Below are 21,222 nucleotides of genomic sequence, written 5' to 3' on the forward strand. Positions count from 1 at the left end.
TGTACATTTGAGAGTGCCCATTTGAGAGGGCAGTTATGAGTCAGCAATGTTGTTATGAGTCACATGTACGCCAGACCGGGTAAGATGGCAGATTTTCTTCCCTAAAGGACATTAGTGAACCAGATAGGTTTTAAAGACAATCCTGTAGTTTCATGGTCATCATTATTGGGACTAGCGTTTTATTCCCAATTAATTGAAATAACTAAATTTAAATTTCCCAGATGCTTTGCTGGGTTTGAGCTCCTGCCTCTAGACTATTAGTCACGATGTGGAGATGTTGGCGTTGGACTGGGGTAAACACAGTAAGAAGTCTGACAACACCAGGTTTGTCAGTTGGACTTAAACCTGGTGTTGTCAGACTTCTTACTGTCTAGACTATTAGTCCATACCTCAGGATTACAATCTAAGTTATCAAGTAGTAAGTTCCCGTTCCCATAAATACAGTGAGATCACGAGGCCTCAGAAAGACTTTTATTTCCACCACCTTTCCCTGTCTCAGCTTGGTGTTGTTGCATGAGTTCAGAGTCAGATCGTCAGTATTTTTAGTAGAAACATAGAAACAGGGAGAGGCTATTCAGACCATTGAATCTGCTCTGTGTTCACTTAGGTCAAGGCTGATCTGTAATCTTAACTCTTTTCACTTGCTTGGCCCAATATTCCTGAATGTTCTTGTTTAGAAAACAGCTGTCAATCTCAGATTTAATATTATTAATTGATTTTGGATTTGTGAAAGAGAGTCACAAAATGTTACCATTCAATTGTGTAAAAGCCCTGGCTCACATATTTATCCATTTCTCTTAGAAGTTCAAAATATCATAAAAGTAGGGGCAACAAATGTTTGATGCTTGTATTGAAGTAGGGATTTTGTGTCTGTGTGTTCCAAGGTGTGCAGATGTTAATTCTGATGGACATTTATGAACAACAGACAACACCAGCCTCAATCTCATTTGGTTTTGGGGTCAGTATACACAATTCCATGTAATTAGTGCAAGATACTCATCTCTCTCTGCATTTCTAGAAAAATAAGAAAATGATTAATGACATCTGTGAAGCCTTTGCTGCTTGCTTTATTTTGTAGGATTCTGGGCACCTCAGACAATATAAAACCAAGGAAGTTATGATAAATCTTTATAAAGCATTGGTTAGGCTTCAGCTGGAGTATTGTTTCCAAGTCTCGGCACCAGACTTCAGGAACGATGTCAATTCATTAGAGAAGGCATGATTAGAGATTTGCTACAATGGTACCAGGGGTGAGGGACCTCGGTTCATGAAGAGACTGGAGAAGGTGGGATTGTTCTCCTTGGAACAACGAAGTTTAAGGGAGAATGTGCTAGAGGTATTTAAAGTTAGGAAGGGTTTCTAACTAACTAAATAAGGAGAAGCTGTTCAGAAGATCCAGTAATTAGAGGCCACATATTTAGGACAACTGAAAAAACTAGCAGAAAGGAAATGAGATTTTTTTACATTGTGAATGATTATGATCTGGAACACACTGCCTAAATGGAAGGTGGAAAAAGATTCAGTAGTAACTTTCAGAAGGGAATTGGATTAAATAGAAAACTCTCAGGACTATAGCCAAAGTGCAAAGGAGCTAACACTAGCACAATAGGCTGATTGGCCTCTCTCTGTGAAATCATATCTCTTCTGTTCTTCGCCCAAAGCAAGTAGGTATCTTCATTAAAGTTATGCAGGAAGGAACTTCTTATGAAGCATGTAGGTGGCAAAGCATTGCATGCTCCAGCAATATTCCACATACAGAAATTTCTCCTAATATCTTTCTTCACTCTCTGTGATAATCTTAAACTGATGATCCTTTCTCAGTGCCTCCCCAACCACAGCAAATAATCTTTCCTCATATCCATATCGTTCATAATTTAAAAACTTTGATTAAATCTCCTTGTCTGCTCCAGTGGAATTCACTGAAGTCTCGTAGCTCTTGTCATAACTGTAGTTTAGCTTTCTTGAACTCTGCTGTATATTAGCTTGTGATTCTCCAATGCTTCATTTAAAATTATCAGCTTCAGGTTTAAATCCCTTATGTATTCAGTTACTACTAGATCTGTAACTTCGCTGAGAGCCATCCCCTGCATCTTCCTCCTGTGCCCCCATCCAAAACTCTCCATTCCTCATATAGTTGCCTATCATACAACAATAACTTGCATCTATATATCACCTTTAACATAGTAAAACATCCCAAGGCATTCCAGTGTCAACCAAAATTTGACACTGATCTACATAAAGAGATATAGGACAGGTGACCGTCTGCTTAGTCAAAAAGGTAGGTTTTAAAGACTGTCTGAAAGGAAGAATGAGAGAGGCAGAGAGGTTTAGGGAAAGAGTACCCGTGCTAAGGGCAAGCAGCTGAAGGCATAGGCATCAGTTGTGGAGCAAAGTGAATCATCTATTCCCTCCCGCCTTAAGCCTGATGAGATAAGTGGCCTTATTTCCAGTCTCCTAAGTTCCAAACAATGGAATTCCCTCCTTAAATCATGCTGCTTCTCCACCTCCCACTTTTTTAAAAAAAGCCTGTTAAAATCACCTTTTTATCAAGGTTTTGGATCTCCCTCCTTTACAACATCATCTACTTGTTGGATTAGATGTCTGTAAAGCATGTTGGGAGAGGTTTGTTGTGAGCAAGTTGTTGCTTTGTAAAAGAACAAGAACAGCCCATAGTTACTCAGTAGTTCGAATAGCCATGTGGTATGAAATGACCCTGCACTGACTGCACATTAGAATCAATATGCCTTTTATTAATGCACAAATCAAGACTGCAAGTCCCAAAGATTGTGATATGCTGAAAGTGTTCCTGAGTCGCCATCTTCCTTCTGCAAGCCCAGACTTGACATAAAAGAACCAATAGACACTATTTTGGAGAAGAACAATGATTTCCCTGCAGTGTTCCAGATGAATATTTATCCCTAAACCAATGTCACTAAAAATAGACCACCATTACCACGTTGCTATTTGAGGGATCTTGCTGCGCAGAAATTACTGTTGCATTTACTACATTACAATAGTTCAAAAAGTATTTTGTGGAATCCTACAGTGCAAGAGGATTGCCCCATCGAGCCTGCACTGACTCTAGATTCTCTCCTCATAACCCATGCATTTACCATGACCAGTCAACTAACCTGCACATTTTTGGATTGTGGGAGGAAACGTGAGGAAACCCACACAGACACGAGGAGAACATGCAAATTCCACACAGTCACCCAAGGCCAGAATCAAACCTGGATCCCTGGTATTGTGAGGCAGCAGGGCTAACCACTCTGCCACTGTGCCGCCCTTGGCCTAAAACAACTCTGGGAAGCTCATGAGGTTTGAAAAGTGCTCGAGAAATTCAAAATCTTTCTTTTCTATGCAAAGGGATTGAACTCCTCTGCCCACTGGCCAGGACTTGCCAGGAGGTAAGGGAGAGATGCAAACTCATGCGGAACAGCTGACAGAGCCCTTCTTGATCTCAGAGGCCGATATTTCTTGTGAAGTGGCAGGGTATTTAGGTGACAGCCAGTTTTTTTCTGGACAGAGAGATGTTGTGATGGGATTTATCATGCTCCCTCTGATTCCTTTTCATTCCCTTAAAGCAGAAGAGTCAGAATGCTACGATTGATTATGGAGTTCTGTCTACAAACCCATCCTGTAGCACAGTATCCAGTTTATAATTCTGCTTTAATCAGACTTTGTTTACAGTGACGAAGTTCTAAATTAATGGAATAGGATATATTTCTTTGTCCTTCTGTATATTTGGCGGACCAGTCTGATTTTGATTATTGTGTCCATTCTTTTTCCTTATGCCAGAGTGGATACATTTCAGCCCTGGAGGGAGTAACATATGTGTGTTTCCGATGGGAGGGATGGTCAGGCTGAACTGATGGTGTTTTTGTATGGACGTGACAGGTCCTGAGATGGAATAACTTTACAGCGGTGACCACCCATTCTGCTTCCTGTGTATAATTTACCAACATTGCTTTTATCTCACTCTATAATTCACATCAGTGAATGTTTCCATCTGTGAACTGTTATGAATCCCAAATTTCTGTAGATTGCCATGATCTCAGCATTTCTTCCTCTAGTTCCCTGTCCCGTCTGTCCTACTGTTGATGTCTTCCTTCCAGGATCTGTTCATTTATCTTTTTCCCCCATTCAATTGCCCCCTTGCTCTTAATCTTTCCTCCACTCCTAATCTTTCCTCCCCTCTTAATCTTTCCCTCCTTTTCCCAAACTCACTCTCCCTCTTAATATTTTCCTCCCTCCCAAACTCTCTCTTCCTTCCAATCTCTCCCTCCCTCTTCCAATCTTTTCCTACATCCAAATCTCTCCTTCCTGATCTCTCAATTCTCTGTCTCAGTTTCTACAAATCTTCCTGTGCTTCAGCCTCTTCTCACTCTCTCTGCTGGCTAGAAATTTCTCTCTTTTTTGTTCTCGCTATCTCTCTCTTTTTATCATCGCTGTGCTTCTCTTTTTCCCTTTCTCCCTATTCTATCTTTCTAGCTCTTATCTTTCTTAATTTTTATATCATGGAATTCATGTTGGATGATATTATTAAGCTAACACTTTACACATTCCTGTTTTAAACATTGTTATCTGAATTTTGTAAAGAAGTAACAGCTCTTTTAAAACTGCACATAAGAACTTACCTACAAATGCGTTATATATACAGTGGAAGGTTTATATCCAAAGTCCAAAGATGTGTGGGTTAGGTTGATTGGCCATGCTAAAAATTGCCCTTAGAGTCCTGAGATGCATAGGTGAGAAGGATTAGTGGGTAAATATGTAGGGATATGGAGGTAGGGACTGGGTGGGATTGTGGTCGGTGCAGACTTGATGGGCCAAATGGCCTCTTTCTGCACTGTAGGGCTTCTATGATTCTACGATGATATGGAGTATAACAGATACCCAGGAGTCAGTTACTGACAGGAATCTAATCAAGGGGTATGGGGGTTTTGTATATGAAATAATTAATACCCATGAGTGAGTTATAGACTGAAATCTAATCAAAGAATTCGGGTGGCTTATATTTAGAGTAACAGATACTGGGAGTGAGTTTCAGGCTACAATTTAAACATGTTTGATGATTTATAGATTTATAGATGATTTATAGATAGAATAAAAGGGAGGGAGGAGCAAATTTTAGCCTTGGATTTAATTGTGGGCTGTGGGTGATTTATACACAGAATAAGAGATACTTTAACTTGGAAAGATTATAAGGCAGTGATGAGTCTGCTGGATGTATTGTATGTAGCAGATTATGGCATTGTGATCGTTGCCAGCAGTAATGCATGCAGTTTGATTTATCTATCAGTAATCTGCTTCACCCCTCATAAGACATGTTGACCTCTGCCCTTTGCTGTCTTGCCACCGATTCCTCTATTGTTCTTTCACAGTCAGGGTGTGTAGTGATGAAGAAATAATTGAAACAAAATTTGAACTAGAACCATAGGATCCCTACAATTCAGAGACCATTTGGGCCATCAAGTCTGCACCGACTCTCCGAAAGAGCATCCCACCCAGGCCCTCCCCTTCACCTATGCCCATAACCCCATGCATTTACTACAGTTGACCCAGGTAATCTACGTATTGTTGGACACTAAGGGGCAATTTAGCAAGGCCAATCCACCTAACCAGCACATCTTTGGACTGTGGGAGGAAACTGGAGCACCTGGTTGAAACCCATATACACATGGGGAGAATGTGCAAACTCCACACAGTCACCTGAGACCGGAATCAAACACATGTTCCTGATGCTGTGAGACAGCAGTGCTAACCGCCGTCTGAGTCTAAATGTAAAATCATCTGACAAGAAGGAGGTCATTTAGCCCACTGTGCCTGTGTCATCTCTTTAGAGCTATCCCACTAACCTGTTTCCCACCGAAGTCCTGGAAATTAAATTGCTTGCCAACATTCGTGATCTGGCAAATACACAGTACATCACAGAGGATGCCCATGGACATGAGAGTTTTGCAAAGAGGAGGGGGATAATTTAGGAAATGCACATTTAGCCAGACAGCGATGAGAATGTGGAACTCAATACTACATGAAGTTGTAAAAGTTAATAGCATAAATGTGTGAGAGAGAAAGGAATCGGAGGTTATGTGGATAGAGTGAGATGACATGGAGCATAAACACTAGCATGGACTAATTGGGCTGAATGGCCTGTTCCTGTGCTGTACACTCTGTATGAAATTGGTAGTTAAAAAAATTATGTTTTGAAATTCAGTACTTCAGTACAATAATCTGATATTTCTGTGCACTAATTAGGGTGCTCAACATTAAATGTGCGGTAAATTAGAATGAGTAAAAATAGAGTACAGGAATGAAAACAAATCATCTTAGCTTTGTGTTTCGAAGCTATGTTGCAATTAACTGGCATGCCTTACACAAGAATGTAATAGCTGTTTCAAGGTCGATAAAGTTGCATATTAAAAAAAAATAAAATTGTATTTCTCATGATGAATTTTTGCCATGTTGATCGTAAAAAAGAAAATTCTGATATTGTGCTCCTGTAGCCTGGGGCACACTCAGTATTTCACAAGGCACTGAAAAACCTGTGGGAGTCAGCAGTCCGACATACTCTCTCACACTTGGAATGATACCCAGGCAGGGACTGGAAAAGGCATTTCTTTTGCCTCAGTATCACTGATTACTTAATAGCTTTCTTGTCAGCTATTTAAGTTAATATAAGACAAATGAGCATTTTATGGTAATGCAATATGCCCCATGTCTCTGGATGATGGCAAATACAGTTCAAACAGCCTAATGACCCCAGACTTGGTTCTCTTATAGCAGAACAAAATGATAAAGAAGCAAAAACACTATGGGAAAATTGATTTTTTTTTCTCTCCACATACTGAGAGAGAATACAACATATATTTGGCTTTGAAGCTTCCTCTATGCAAAGTCTTTGACTCCAAAAGTTTCTGGAATGTGGGAATTCTATCAGAACTGATCAATAAGAAATGTGCAATAAAAGGTTTTCTTTGGCATCATTGTTCACCATTTGCATGTAATTTACATCAGAATTTACAAAATCAGGCCATTCAACCCAACTGATCCATTCTAGTGTTTATGCTTCACACAAGTGTTCCTTTACCACTCTTCGTATCATATTATCAAAATATCTTTCTATGGCCTTCTCCCTCGTATGTTCATATTGCTTCCACTGCCCTCCCCATTCTCTGGGTAAAAATGTTTCTCCCCAGTTCCCAACTGGATTTTCAATCATTGATATACCCCACATGTAAAATAGAGTATTACAATGAGCGGGGTGGGGTATATCAGTGTGTTATGGTGAGGGGTGTGGGGTACATCAGTGTGTTATGGTGAGGGGTGTGGGGTACATCAGTGTGTTACAGTAAGGAGTGTGGAGTATATCAGTGTGTTACAGTGAGAGATGTGGGATATATCACAGTGTTACAGTGAGGAGTGTGTGGTATATCAGTGTTACGATGAGGAATGTGGGTATATCAATTTGTTACTGTGAGGGGCGTGGGGTATATCAGAGTAATTCAGTGAGGAGTGTGGGTTATATCGAAGTGTTATAGTGAGGGATGTGGGATTTATCAGAGTGTTACAGTGAGGGGCGTGGGATATATCACAATGTTACAGTGAGGAGTGTGGTATATCAATTTTCCAGTGAGGAGTGTGTGGTATATCAATGTTCCAGTGAGGAGTGTGGGTACATCAGTGTGTTACAGTGAGGGTATAGCAATATGTTAGTGTGAGCTGTGTGGGGTATATCAGAGTCATTCTGTGAAGGGTGTGGATTATATCAAAGTATTATAGTGAGGGGTGTGGGATTTATCAGAGTCATTTAGTGAGGAGTGTGGGTTGTATCAGAGTGTAACAGTCAGGAGTATGGGATTTATTAGTGTTACAGTGAGTGGTATGGGGTTTATCAGAGTCATTCAGTGAGGGGTGGGTGGCATATCAGTGTTACAATGAGGGGCATGGGGTACATCAGCGTGTTACAGTGAGGGGTCTATTAAAATTTTACAATGAGGAGTGTGTGGTTTATCGGAGTCATTCAGTGAGGGGTGTAGGGTATATCAGAGTATTACAGTGAGGGCTGTGGGGTATATCACAGTGTTACAATGAGGGGTGTGGGCTATATCAGTGTTACAGTGATGGGTGTGGGGTATATCAGTGTTACATGAGGGGTGTGGGGTATATCAGAGAGCTACAGTGAAGGGTGTAGGGTATGTTAGAGTGTTACAGTGAGGGGTTTTATCAGAATCATTCAGTGAGGGGTGTGGGATTTATCAGCTTTTCACAAACATCCTAACTGGAAAAATTCAAACAGTTTGAATGGATTCTGGTTGCTCAGGCTAATGGTAGAACACACTTGACTTAAGGGACCTTTAAAGGTGAATAAATAACAGTAATGGATGTGTAGGAGACCACTTGGTGGTACATGAAGGAAGGGTGGCCTTGATTAAAAAACTCAACCTGTGCTTCCTGTTTTGTGATCCATTTTCCTGCTTAGTTATAACTCGCCTAACTCCCACTTATGTTGTATTGGTTCATTGATAAAGGGCATTAAATAGCACAAATAAATCCTTGAATAGTTATAATGTCTCCTCTTTTTACTTTACAAAGGAAATACCAGCATTGATTATGCAAGCTTCTACCTGGGACTGTGGGATTGCATTACCGAGGAACCTGATGAACTGTCATTTAAACGAGGAGATCTGATTCATATCCTGAGCAAAGTAAGGCAATGACCCAGTCATTTACTCTATTTGTGATGTGTGAAGCCTTTTGTCTCCTCACTTTCAATGTCCTTGATCATTGTTAATCCAACAATGTGAACATACTGTCAATGGCCACTCCCTTCCCTCCCAATCATTTTGGGGTCCCTGCTCCAGAGATTTGAGCATACAATTTAAGCTAAGATTCCAGTGCAATACTGAGGAGTGTTGCACTGGCAGTTATGCAGTTTTCAGATGAGCTGTTAAATTCAGGCCCTGTTTATCCTCTGAGGTGGACATAAAAGATCCCAAGGCACTATTCGAAAAAAAGCAGGGAATTTATCCCCAGTGTCCTGCTATCAACTAATATCACTGAAAACAAATTATCGCATAATTTTCCTAATTGCTGTTAATTGTAGCTTGCTGTGTACAAGCTGCTGGTCAAATTTCCTACATTATAACAGTGACTGTATTTCACCAAATCACCTTAGGACATCATGAGGTTGTGAAAGGTGCTTTAGAAATGCAAGCCTCTCTATTATATATAGTAGGGATCACTGGACAGTGATCAGTAGGACTCTTGTTGATAGCCTTCCACCTGCAGCTCCCCAATCATCACCGAGCTTCACCCAATCTAGAGACCCTGATATGGATCTTAGCACCTCACATCATAATGTAGTTTTGATTTGCAGGGTTAGAATTATCTCTACATATGCTTGAGACTATTTGGTCACAGGATCAGGAGATGACCATTCAGCCTTTCAAGTGGGGAAGTCTTCCTGATTTTTCACCCTAATAAAACCATGACAAGCAGGTCAATAGCTTTGTTAAACTCCTTTGCTGTGGGTTTTACAGCCAACCCCACCATGACAGGTAGGCTTTCTGCAGTGTTTACAGTTTCCCTGGTGACAGTGTTCTGTGTAGAGTATAACTCAATGTAGTATTCCATCCATCTCTCCAATTGTAAACCAATGGATGGAAAATTGGTGAAAAAAGGTTTGCAGGTGCTGGTGTATCCTTGCCATCTGACTTGCTATACACTCCATACCCAGGGAATCCAGCATCCTCACTTAAAAACAAAGCTCTGTATTCCATTTGCTTTGTGTTTAATAGCCATAACATCCCTCCTGGACTTTAGACCTTGTCTAAGATTGCAGTGCAGCATTACTAATAATAGTGTCCTTGCAGCAAAATTATTAGGAAATAATTAGCAATGCAGCACAGTACTGCTCTATAAATACAGGTTTATTAAAGAAATGATGAATAAATGTGAATGTTTGTTAAATTATCTAATTAAGCGTCAGACAGAGAGAGAAAATCCATTCTCTCTTTCTCTGTCCCTGGTCTGATTCAAACATAATACCAAACCCCTAAAGGCTGTGAATAATCTCTTGATGAGTGCCAGTGATTTTCCCGTCTCGCGCGATTATTCACCAGTTCAACTTCAGGTCACCTGTGCCACACAAAGGCTTGAATTGATTGGTCCATTAGCCTGTGACAGAAGACTGGCGAAGGAGATACACCATCGTGATTGGTGAGTTTGAGTAACTACTTGTGTTTCTAACCCATACGAGGAGCCTGACACCAACAATGCATCACATCGAGGTTGCTGAAACGCAGCAGTTATTTCCCAATCATTATGCATTAGGAGTGAGGATGTGTGTGTGTCTCTCACCCCTCTGTGTAGCCTATTCCCTGGGAGTTGTGTAGAGATGTAGCAAAGAGACTTGATTGTAGAATCTGCCTATATTTGTGTCTATATGCAGAGATGGAGCCTTATCAGCAACTTATGTTAATATCAGATGGTATGTTTGATGTATTTATGTGTTAATGTGAGACAGTGGGTACATTTACATTTAAAATTATCTCCTAATTTCCCTAATTAAAAGACTTGGAAAAAATGACCCAAGTCTGAAACATCTCATCAGTCAGTATGGGCTTCCCAGAAAATGGAAGACTTGACTTTTAACGTGCTTTAGTAGTTGCATTTGGTGCACTTAGATTGGAAGAATGCATGAGTTGTAAAACTGGACAAGGAATTTAGGGGGCAAGAACCCATTGGCAGAATATACAGTGAAACTCTGACAATGAGAGGCAGAGAGAAATCCTGAGCTATGTCATCCAGAAGGAAATAAGAGAGGTTAGAATATGCATTCAGAACATAGTCAGAAGTGAGACTGAAGATGGAAAATTCAGACCCACTACACTTGAGGGAGATGCTGAAGAGAACAGGGGCCAATAAGTATAAACATTTAAGCAAAGGTTTGCTTATTGATCAAAAGTCATAAATAATTTTATTTTTATTTACTTTGATTAAGACAGCAAATTAAGATCTGGTGAAAGTCTGTTTTTGAACCTTAATCCAATCCAGATTTTGTCCATACCTGAAAAAAGCTCGATGTAGGAGCTATTATTTCCATACGAACAGGAGGAAGCTATTCAGCCTCTTGAGCCTCCTCTGTCATCCAGTGGACCATGACAGAGCCTGTACCTCAACTACATACATCTTAGCCCCATGTCCCTCAATCCACTCATTCAACTAAAATCTATCACTCTCATCTTGAAGACGCCATCTGACTCCCAGCCTCAAGAGCTTTTCGGGGAAGAGTTTCAGATTTTCTCCAGCCTTTAGTAGGAATTGTGTTTCCTGATTTTGATCTTGAATGGTCCTGCTCTAACTTATAGATCATGTCCTATTGTTCTTGATGCCTCCACCAGAGGAAAAGTTGCTCCATTACCAACCCTATCAATTTATTTTTAACATTTTCAGATGCATTGTGGCTGTTATATGTCACATTACCCTCTCAATCTTCTAACCTCAGTGGAATAGAAGCCTTCTAATGTGATGATGAAGAGCAGAAGCTGGAGGGATTGGGTTGCCTGGAGATTTCTCCACCTGAACCACCACCCAAACCCTCCCCATTGATTGCCAGATTACTATCTTTGCAGTGCCCTGCTGTACTATGGCCAATGAAGAAAATCTTGCATGTCCATGGCACCTTTCGCACCGTGATGTGGGTGTGCCGGCGTTGGACTGGCGTAAACACAGTAAAAAGTCTGACACCAGGTTTTAGTCCAACTGATTTATTTGATAATACTCAAGCTTTTGAGGTTTCCCTCTTCGTCAGGTGAATGGAGAGTTCTGGCCTCAGACAGAGCATATAAAGCACAGACAGTTTAGAGATTACTGATTAGAATGCGAATCCTTACACCTAACCTGCTGTTCAAGACCTGAAGTGGCTGACAATGTGAGTGGAAGGAGCACTGATCACAGGTTACAGAGATGTGTATTGTCTCCAGACAGTACAGTAAGTGAGGTTTTGCAAACCCAGGCAAGTCACGGGGGTTACAGATAGTGCGACATGAACCCAAGATCCCTGTTGAGACCGTCCTCATGTGTGTGGAACTTGGCTATCAGTCTCTGTTCAGCGACTCTGTGCTGTCGTGTGTCGTGAAGGCCGCCTTGGAGAATGCTTACCTGAAGGTCAGAGGCTGAATGCCCGTGACCACTGAAGTGTTCGCCAACAGGAAGGGAACAGTCTTGCCTGGTGATTGTCGAGCGATGTTCATTCATCCATTGTCGTAGCGTCTGCATGGTCTCCCTTTCGCACCCTCAGGATAACCCAAAAACACTTTCCTCCCAATGCCATAATTTTGAAATGTAGTTACTGGTGTAATATGGGGAATGTGGCCATCAATTTGGCTACAGCAAGCCCACAAACAGGAATCTGATAATGACCCTAACCCTAATGCTTTTGTGATGTTGATTGAGGGATAAACATTGACCAGGACACCAGAGAGGACTGTAATTTTTTTCAAAATATTGCCATAGAGTCTTTTACATTTACCCAAGCAGACAGATAGAGCTCTAGTTTATTATCTCATCTGAAAAACAGCATCGCTGACAATGTAGTAGTCTGTCCGTACTGCGTTGGAAGTGTCAACTCAATACTCAAACCTCCCCAATAGGACTTGAACTCACAACTTCCTAACTCCCAGGTTAAGGTGCGACCCCACTGGAATTAATTTTCAATTCAAGAGATTCCAGGACGATCCTTAAGAGTTGGCAGCTCTGACATAAGCAACTGTACTGTCTCAAGTCTATAGTGAGTCTGCAAGGACACTGAACACTTTTCTCCTCCTCGCAGACTTGCCTCTGAGTCGGCCAATACTGAGTTTGACTCTCACACTAAACTCTGCCCACATAAACTGGACTGTCAGTCTCCTGCAGAAGAGACGACAGTGTTGCATTGTTCGAGGATGTTCAGATTGGCTTCGAGTCTGACACCCTACCCGCTTTTCAGATGTTTATGGACCCATGGGGAAAGGCCGGAGCGTACTTCCACTTCCAGCCCACTCATGGCGCCGGCCTCTATGGGATCTTGCTATGCGCACTGGAAATGAAATTCCGCTTTAGTCTGGTTCACAGTCACTGCAGCTCATTAGGTGACGCCAAGGCTGAGATGTGATGAAGCGGCTTCATCAAAGTCTTTTCTTTCTCACGCAGCTGTTCATTGAATCAGAGTTCAAATGAAGTGCGAGTGCAATTCCGTGACTTAATGAGCCTAACTCTCTGATGTGTTCGCAGTAATGTCCGGGCCCCTGTTTTCTCACCCCCTCAAATAGTAAGAGGAAGGCTGTACCTCACTCAGCTCTGTGGGGTGTGAGCTTTTTCGCTGCATCTTCTTAGAATGATGTACGCATTGCAGCAGTGAGGGCTGGGTGGAGAGATGAGCAGGTTGGGAAGACAACTCAGTTTTGTCAGTTGGATCATTGAATGTATAAATGGTTGGTGTGTCCTGTCCGATCGTGTACCTCTTTGAACAGAACAGATTGTACTGTGCTGCGATGTTAATGAGGCAAAACAAAGAGAGAGAGTCAGACAGACAGACAAACTGGACCCTGTGCCTGACAGTAAGACACACTGTACTGCGGCTGCTTTGAGGATAATCCACACTAAAGGATAATCAATAAACCGAGGAAATTTGGCCTCTGCCGCACAGCCCCCAAAGCATCTTTCAGGATATGTAAACTGTGCTGTTGGGCGGACTCATATTCCGAATTCTTGGAATTGCAAAAAAAATGTTTCTAAATTGGTCTCCTTTCTAAAACTGCCGATGTGTCTTGTCCAATCAGAGATATTGCAGCACAGATAGCGGCAAGTCGACCCACTGCACCAAGCTCGCTTTTCAATTGGAGATATCTCCTCCAATCCCACCAACCCTGACCTTTCCCCTCATCTTTGCTTTTCAAGTATTTCTCCGAATCCCTTTTAAAGTAGACACAGTTAGGCCCCAAATCGCCCCTAAACTCAATGAGTAGTGCAACAGATTAGAGGAGCTAAAGGGTCTCCTCCTCTTCCAAAATTCTTGAATGCTTAACAACAACAGCTTGCATTTATGTAGCAGGTTATCATAGCAAAAGAGATATCAGAGCATGATCAAACTAAGTTTATCACTCAGCCACAAAAGGTGATAGTAGTACAGGAAGCAGAAATGAGGTGGATGTTTAAATCCTTTCAAATGCTTTGGTTAATTTCTTCTGTTCCTTAAAAGCCCTCTTATGGTAAAGTGTCCAAACCCTCCATAGGGTTCTCCCTCTTGTACTAAAGTCTCCCTAGAAAAGAATCTGAACCTGTCTTCTGCCCCATTTGTATTGAGTGACACTGGTCAAAGTCCACAGCCTGACACTGCCTCAGCAACACTGCTTACAATAAATATCCAGCTGACTCCAAACTTTGGATTTTACTCCTATTCAAAATTGGAAACAGTTCCATAATTGGCACCAAGAAGCCCTGGCTGCCTGATTTGTGCAGAGTATACTGTGAGGTAAAATAGGCAGCACTGGACCCTGAGTGTCACCAATCAGACTTGCCATCTCATTCTGCATGTTGACCTGTGCCAGTCTGGGTCATGCGGATGGTCAGAGAGCTTGGGAATTGGCTAGAATCCAATACAAGGTTGTAAATAGCAGCAATTTCCAGCAGCCTCCTCCTCCTCCTCCTCCTTAGGACGGCTTCTACTCTGGTAGCAACTCATCTCTCTGATTCGTTTGGTATCTGAGACAACCCTATAAACATGAAAGGGATGTCTAACCTTGAGCAAGAAAATTTCTGCACACTGACAGAGGTCTCCCAGTCCTCCTCCTCTCAGTGAGATATCTAACAACTATCAGCTGAGTCAGTTCCGCACACAGACGCTAACGCAGTCCTGCCTGATCAAATATGGAACACACACATTTAAACATGTGCAGACAAATTCTGTAACTTCAGACCATGAGCTCACTCCTCCATTTCAATCACTTCTATTTTTCCCCAACCCTCTCCCCCAACATAGCCATCTATAATTTGTTCTTATCTTTTGCTTTCACAGAGCACTGATCCTTGTTCTATTGTTAGCACAGCTGACTCAAAACCTTACTTTTATGCAACTATTAGCACCTTTTTAGTCTTCAAGACCATTAACACTCCTTTTGTCTTGTGTCCATGACATCTTTGTTAAATCTCTGCTGAACTTTCACGTATCCCTGACGTTCTATTTTGCTCCACTCCCTCCTGAACAGTATAAAAACCACCACATTTCACCCTCTCAGCATGCCAGAGCTGCTGAGCTTTTCTCAACATTTTATTTCTATTTCAGCTTTCCAGCACCCACGTTATTTTGCTTTTATTACACACAAATACTGTATGTTCACATATCCTCTAACCAAACAACAACTTACATTTATATAGTGCCCATCATGAAATAAAATATCTCAAGGTGTTTCACGGGAGAATTATCAAACAAAATTAGACACTGAGCCACAGAAGGAAATATTAGGGCAGGTGACCAAGAACTAAATGAAAGAGTAGGTTTTAAGGGGCATCATAAAGGAGGTGTGGAGAGGTTGAGGAAAGGAGTTGCGGAGCTTAGGGCATGGGCATCTGAAGGCATGGCTGCTAAAAGTGAAACAATTTGGCGCACAGCGTTAGCACTGCTGCATCAGTGCCAAAGACCTGGGTTCAGTTCCAGCCTCAGTGATTGTGTGGAGTTTGCACATTCTCCCTGTGTATGCATTGGTTTCCTCTGGTGCTCGAGTTTCATAAGAACATAAGAAATAGGAGCAGGAGTAGGCCATCTAGCCCTTCGAGTCTGCCCCGCCATTCAGTAAGATCATGGCTGATCTGAAGTGGATCAATTCCACTTTCCCACTTTCTCCCCATAACCCTTAATTCCCTTGCCTATCAGAAATCTATCTACCCGTGACTTAAATATATTCAGCGAGGTAGCCTCCACCACTTCAACAGGCAGAGAATTCCAGAGACTCACCACCCTTTGAATGAAGAAGTTCCTCCTCAACTCTGATCTAAACTGGCCCCCCTTATTTTGAGACTGTGCCCTTTAGTTCTGCTATCCTTTCTAAGCGGGAAGAATCTCTCTACCACTACCCTATCTAGCTCCTTCATTATCTTGTAAGTCTCTATAAGATCCCCCCTCAACCTTCTAAACTCTAACGAGTACAGACCCAGTCTATTCAATCTCTCTTCATAGGCTAACCCCCTCATCTCCGGTATCAGCCTGGTGAACCTTCTCTGTACTCCCTCCAAAGCCAATATATTCTTTTGCAAATACGGTGACCAAAACTGCACACAGTACTTCAGTTGCAGCCTCACCAGTGCCCTGAACAGTTGCAGCAAGACCTCCCTGCTTTTATATTCTATCCCCCTCGCTATAAAGGCCAACATTCCATTCGCCTTCTTGATCACCTGCTGCACCTGCAGACTGGGTATTTGCGATTCATGCACAAGGACCCCCAGGTCCCTCTGGACCGTAGCATGCTGCAGCTTTTCGCCCTTTAAATAATAATGCCTCCTACTATTATTTCTACAAAAGTGGATAACCTCACATTTGCTAACATTATACTCCATCTGCCAGGTCCTCGCCCACTCACTCAGCCTATCCAGATCTCTCTGCAGACTTCCTGCGCCTTCCACACAATTTGCTTTTCCACTCATCTTCGTGTCATCAGCAAATTTTGTTACCTACCTCAGTCCAAAGATGTGCAGGATAGGTTAATTGGCCATGATAACTTGTCCCTTAGTGTCAGGGGAATTAGCAGGATAAATACACAGGGTTACGAGGATAAGGTCTGGGGGGGGATTCTTGTTGGTGTAGGTCGGATGGTCTGAAGGGCCTGTTTCTGTACGGGAAGGATTCTATGATTTTATTAATTAAAATTGAGGGTGTTCAGGAGGCCAGAATTTGAGGAACACAGAGATCTCAAAGGTTGTAGGAATGTAAGAGATTAGAAGTTGGGGAAGGGTGAGACCATGAAGGGATTTGAATATGAGGATGAAGATCATAAAACAGAGATGTTGTCAGACAAGGAGCCATGTAGGTCAGAGAATATAAGGCTAATAGATGAATGGGACTTAGTGCAATTTAAGTTACAAGCAGCTGAGATTTGGAGGAGCCCAGGTCCATTAAGGGTTAAAGGGATCTTGTGCTCGCTTTCTCTGTCTCTGTCTCATTTTCTGTCTCTCACTTTCCCTCCCTGTCTCTCTTGCTCTCAGCTCTTTTTGAACTTTACCTTTGTGTCCCTCTTTCTTTCATGCTCTCCGAAAGTCTTTATTTGAGTCTGATTCATGTCATTCTCACTCTTGTTTTCCCTCTCCCCGGTGCTCTCGCTATCTCTATCTATACGTTTTCTCTCTCTCTCTCACACACACATATACACACACACACACATATACACACACACACACACACACACACACACACACAATTGAGGAATGCATTAGAGACTTGTTCATCCAACTGGATCATAATTTCATTTTGGAAAGAAAGTTTCAAACTGATCTCGATTAATTGGCGAATGAATCTTTCACTGTCAGAGGACATAACCCACAGGCAAGGACTCTGTTCTGTGTTACCCTGTGCAACTGAACAGACAATAGAACCTAATAAAAACACACCCATCTGGCACTTATGTCCACAAGTGCATGGGGAAGTGATGAGATCTGACAGCTTGCACCGAAAATTCAAATAACTGCACTCAGAATGGGTCAACTGGAAAAATGAACAGTGCCTGTTAGATTACCAGGGACACTGATGCCTAAATGAGGGAACAGAATGAAATATAACACATTTAGATCTGACCTTTCTCTGCACATATTATTTGTAAAGGCTAATTAAGCAAACAGTTCTGTCTACTTAGATCGGGTATATTCCAGACTTTGACGTTTATACAACAAGTGCAGTTAAATACTCCAAATTACCAATCCGAGATCTGAGTTCACTGTAGAATGGCCTGGCTCATTAACTCTTCCCTCTTCTTATTGCATTCACACTCATACTGCATTGTTATCCTTTTAGGATTTCTCAGTTGTTGATATGCTTTGCTTAAATTGCCCACATTTATGTAGTGCCTGCCAGCACCTCAGTTTCTTCCAAAACACTTCGCAGCTAGCAAAGTACTTTTGTAATGTAGGAAACACAGTAGCCAATTTCTGCACAGCAAGCTCTCACAAATTGTGATAATGACTGGAGAATTCCCTTTTTCAGCGACGTTGGTTGAGGTATAAATATTGACCAGGACAATAGGGAGAACTCCCCTGCCCTTCTTCGCAATTGTGCCATGTGATCCTTCGCTTGCACCTGAAGGAGCAGATAGGGGCTGAATGTGAAGTTTCTGCCAATGCTGAGTTCCCTTAGCACTGCACCCGAGTATCAGTCAGGGTCATGTGCTTGAATCTCTAGAGCAGTACTGAGCACATGAACATCTAGCTTAAGAGGCAAGAGTGATACCCATTGAGTCACAGCAGCCACTTACCCTAAGATGTGGTTCATAAATGTTGAAGCCTGTATTCAATGGAGTGAGAGCTGAAACAGATCATCCCAACATTTATCTCATTGCTTGTGAGATCTTGCTGTGTGCAAATTATCTGCTAGGTTTCCTACATTCCAACAGGGACTATACTTCAAGTGTAGCTGATGGCAGTAAAATTTCCTGGGAGGTCCCCAGGTGATGGTAAGCATCATAGAAATACAAGTCTTTCTTCTTTATATTGCCAGAGCTTGTCAATCAGACCAAGCACTATACATCCCTACCATTAACTCCAATCCCTCGCCATCAAAACCATCCCTCTCACTGGCCTGATGCTGAACCAGACTGTCACCCTTGCCTTTCTAGTTGACCTGAGCAAACTTTCTGGACCCCATATTGACACCATCACCAATCCTGCATACTTATACCTCAGTATTGTCCATCTATCTGTTGCCATGTCTCTCATCCATACCTTGATCATCTTCAGACTTGACTATTCCAATTCTCTCAAAGCCCCGCCCCATTTTCCATCATCTACAAATTTCACCTCGTCCAAAACTCTGCCACCTACATCCTAATTCTCACCAAGATCCATTCACTCATCCCACAACCACCTAATACTCACTGACCTACACTGGCTCCCGGAACTGCAATATTAAAATGTCAAAACTCTTAACCTTGTATTTCAATCCGTTCAATATGACCTCCACTCTCCTGATTTCTCTAACTTCCTCCAGCCCTACAAACCTCAGAAAACCCTGCACTCTTCTAGGTAACATTCCCATATACCCATAATCCTTACTGTGTGCTCTTCCAATTCAGAAATCCTGTACATTCCCAGTTCTGTCACTCATCCATCCGTGGTCATCCCCTCAGTTGCCTAGGCCCTAAAATCTGGAATTCCCTTTGCTGTTCTTCCCTTCAAACATTTTATAATTTATATTTTTAAGTTTATTTATTAGTGTCACAAGTAGACTTATATTAACATGGCCATGAAGCTACAGTGAAAATACCCTAGTCGCCACACTCCAACGCCTGTTCAAGTACACCGAGGGAGATTTTAGCACGGCCGGTGCACCTAACCAGCATGTCTTTCAGACAGTGGGAGGAAACCAGAGCACCTGGAGGAAACCCATGCAGACACAGGGAGAACGTGCAGACACCACACAGACAGTGACCCCAAACCAGGAATCAAACCCAGGTCCCTGGCACTGTGAGGCAGTAGTGTTAAGCACTGTGTCACTGTGCTCCCTGATAGTTAAAAGTCTGACAACACCAGGTTTTAGTCCAACCGATTTATTTGATAATAGACTCACAAGCTTTCGGGGTTAGTCCCTTTGTCAGGTGAATCACCTGACGAAGGGACTAACCCCGAAAGCTTGTGAGTCTATTATCAAATAAATCAGTTGGACTAAAACCTGGTGTTGTCAGACTTTTTACTGTGTTTACGCCAGTCCAACGCCGGCATACCCACATCATGACTCCCTGATAGTTCACATAACCTCCATTGTCCTACTGTCTTCACCTTTCGCTTGCTGCCAAATTTTATTTGCCGACACTCTTATGAAGCAAATTAGGATATTTTCACATTACAGGTGTTGTATAAATGCAAGTTGTTGCACTGTGTGTCACATAGAAGGCTGTGGAGCTTATCAGAACATTACAGTGAGAGGTGTTGTGTATATCAGAGTGTTACACTGAGGGAGTGTGGCAGATATCAGAATGTTACAGTGAGGGGTGTGAGGTATATCAGAGTATTACAGTGAGGGGTGTGGGGTATATCAGAGTGTTACCCTAAGGGGCTGTGGGGTGTATCAGAGTGTTACAGTGAGGGGTGTGAGGTACATCAGAGTGTTACAGTGAGGGGTTTGAGGTACGTCAGAGTGTTACAGTGAGGGGTGTGAGGTACATCAGAGTGTTACAGTGAGGGGTGTTGGGTATATCAGAGCGTTACACTGAGGGGTGTGGGGTGTATCAGAGTGTTACAGTGAGGGGTGTGAGGGATATCAGAGTGTAACAGTGAGGGGTGTGGGGTATATCAGAGTGTTACAGTGAGGGGTGTGGGGTATATAAGAGTGTTACACTGAAGGTGTGTCAATATGCAATGTATGTTCATCATGTTCTTATATGTGTTGTGTTTTTGCAGGTGCCTGTATTTGATGGTAATCACCTGCTGAATATATTGCTGCTAAGTAAGATGAGCCCCTTTGGCCTGGGATAACATATTTTAAATATCTTGTTCCATGTTAAAGTGAGCCAAGGAAAAGATTAATAACTGCTACTAGTTTCTGACCAAATCTTTATCCAGAGTTGGGAGTTTTGACCACAGTGATTCCTGCCTCATTCATCAATTATCACACTTCCCTTCTCCATGTCACTTTTAATAGCTCCTGACTTTTAGACAGATGCATATGGCATTTACCCCAGAGACCAGAGCTGTATATGATTCCTCGTCCTCTTGGGACATCTCACCCTCGGCCTCCCGCCCTCCTCCATACCCTCCCATACACAAATGCCTTACACACTTGCACATACACACTCACGTACACTGTCTCACAGACACACGATGGCAGATACATAGCACCACACGCACACGTTCACATGCACTCACTCTCTCACTGCCAAGTGTCGTTGCGAGGACAGGTTACCACCAGCAAAAAAACTTTCAGAGACCAACCTCAACTCACTGCTGGAATCAGTGTTGAATCCCAGAATTTCCAACCTAGTGACC

General features: G+C 42.3%; 1 protein-coding gene across 2 annotated transcripts in view; it reads left to right on the top strand.

Annotated features, from left to right (window-relative positions):
• skap1 (src kinase associated phosphoprotein 1) overlaps positions 1–21,222 on the top strand; it is a 390,268-nt gene that overhangs the window by 326,904 nt on the left and 42,142 nt on the right. For both annotated transcript variants that reach the window (XM_080213465.1, XM_080213466.1), the window contains exon 11: positions 8,596–8,708. In XM_080213465.1, the coding sequence (XP_080069591.1) occupies positions 8,596–8,708 (113 nt within the window). The remainder of the gene's footprint in view (positions 1–8,595; positions 8,709–21,222) is intronic.

Source organism: Carcharhinus amblyrhynchos, chromosome 27 (assembly GCF_965287045.1).
Source record: "Carcharhinus amblyrhynchos chromosome 27, sCarAmb.v2.hapA, whole genome shotgun sequence".
Classification (NCBI taxonomy): Eukaryota; Metazoa; Chordata; class Chondrichthyes; order Carcharhiniformes; family Carcharhinidae; genus Carcharhinus; species Carcharhinus amblyrhynchos.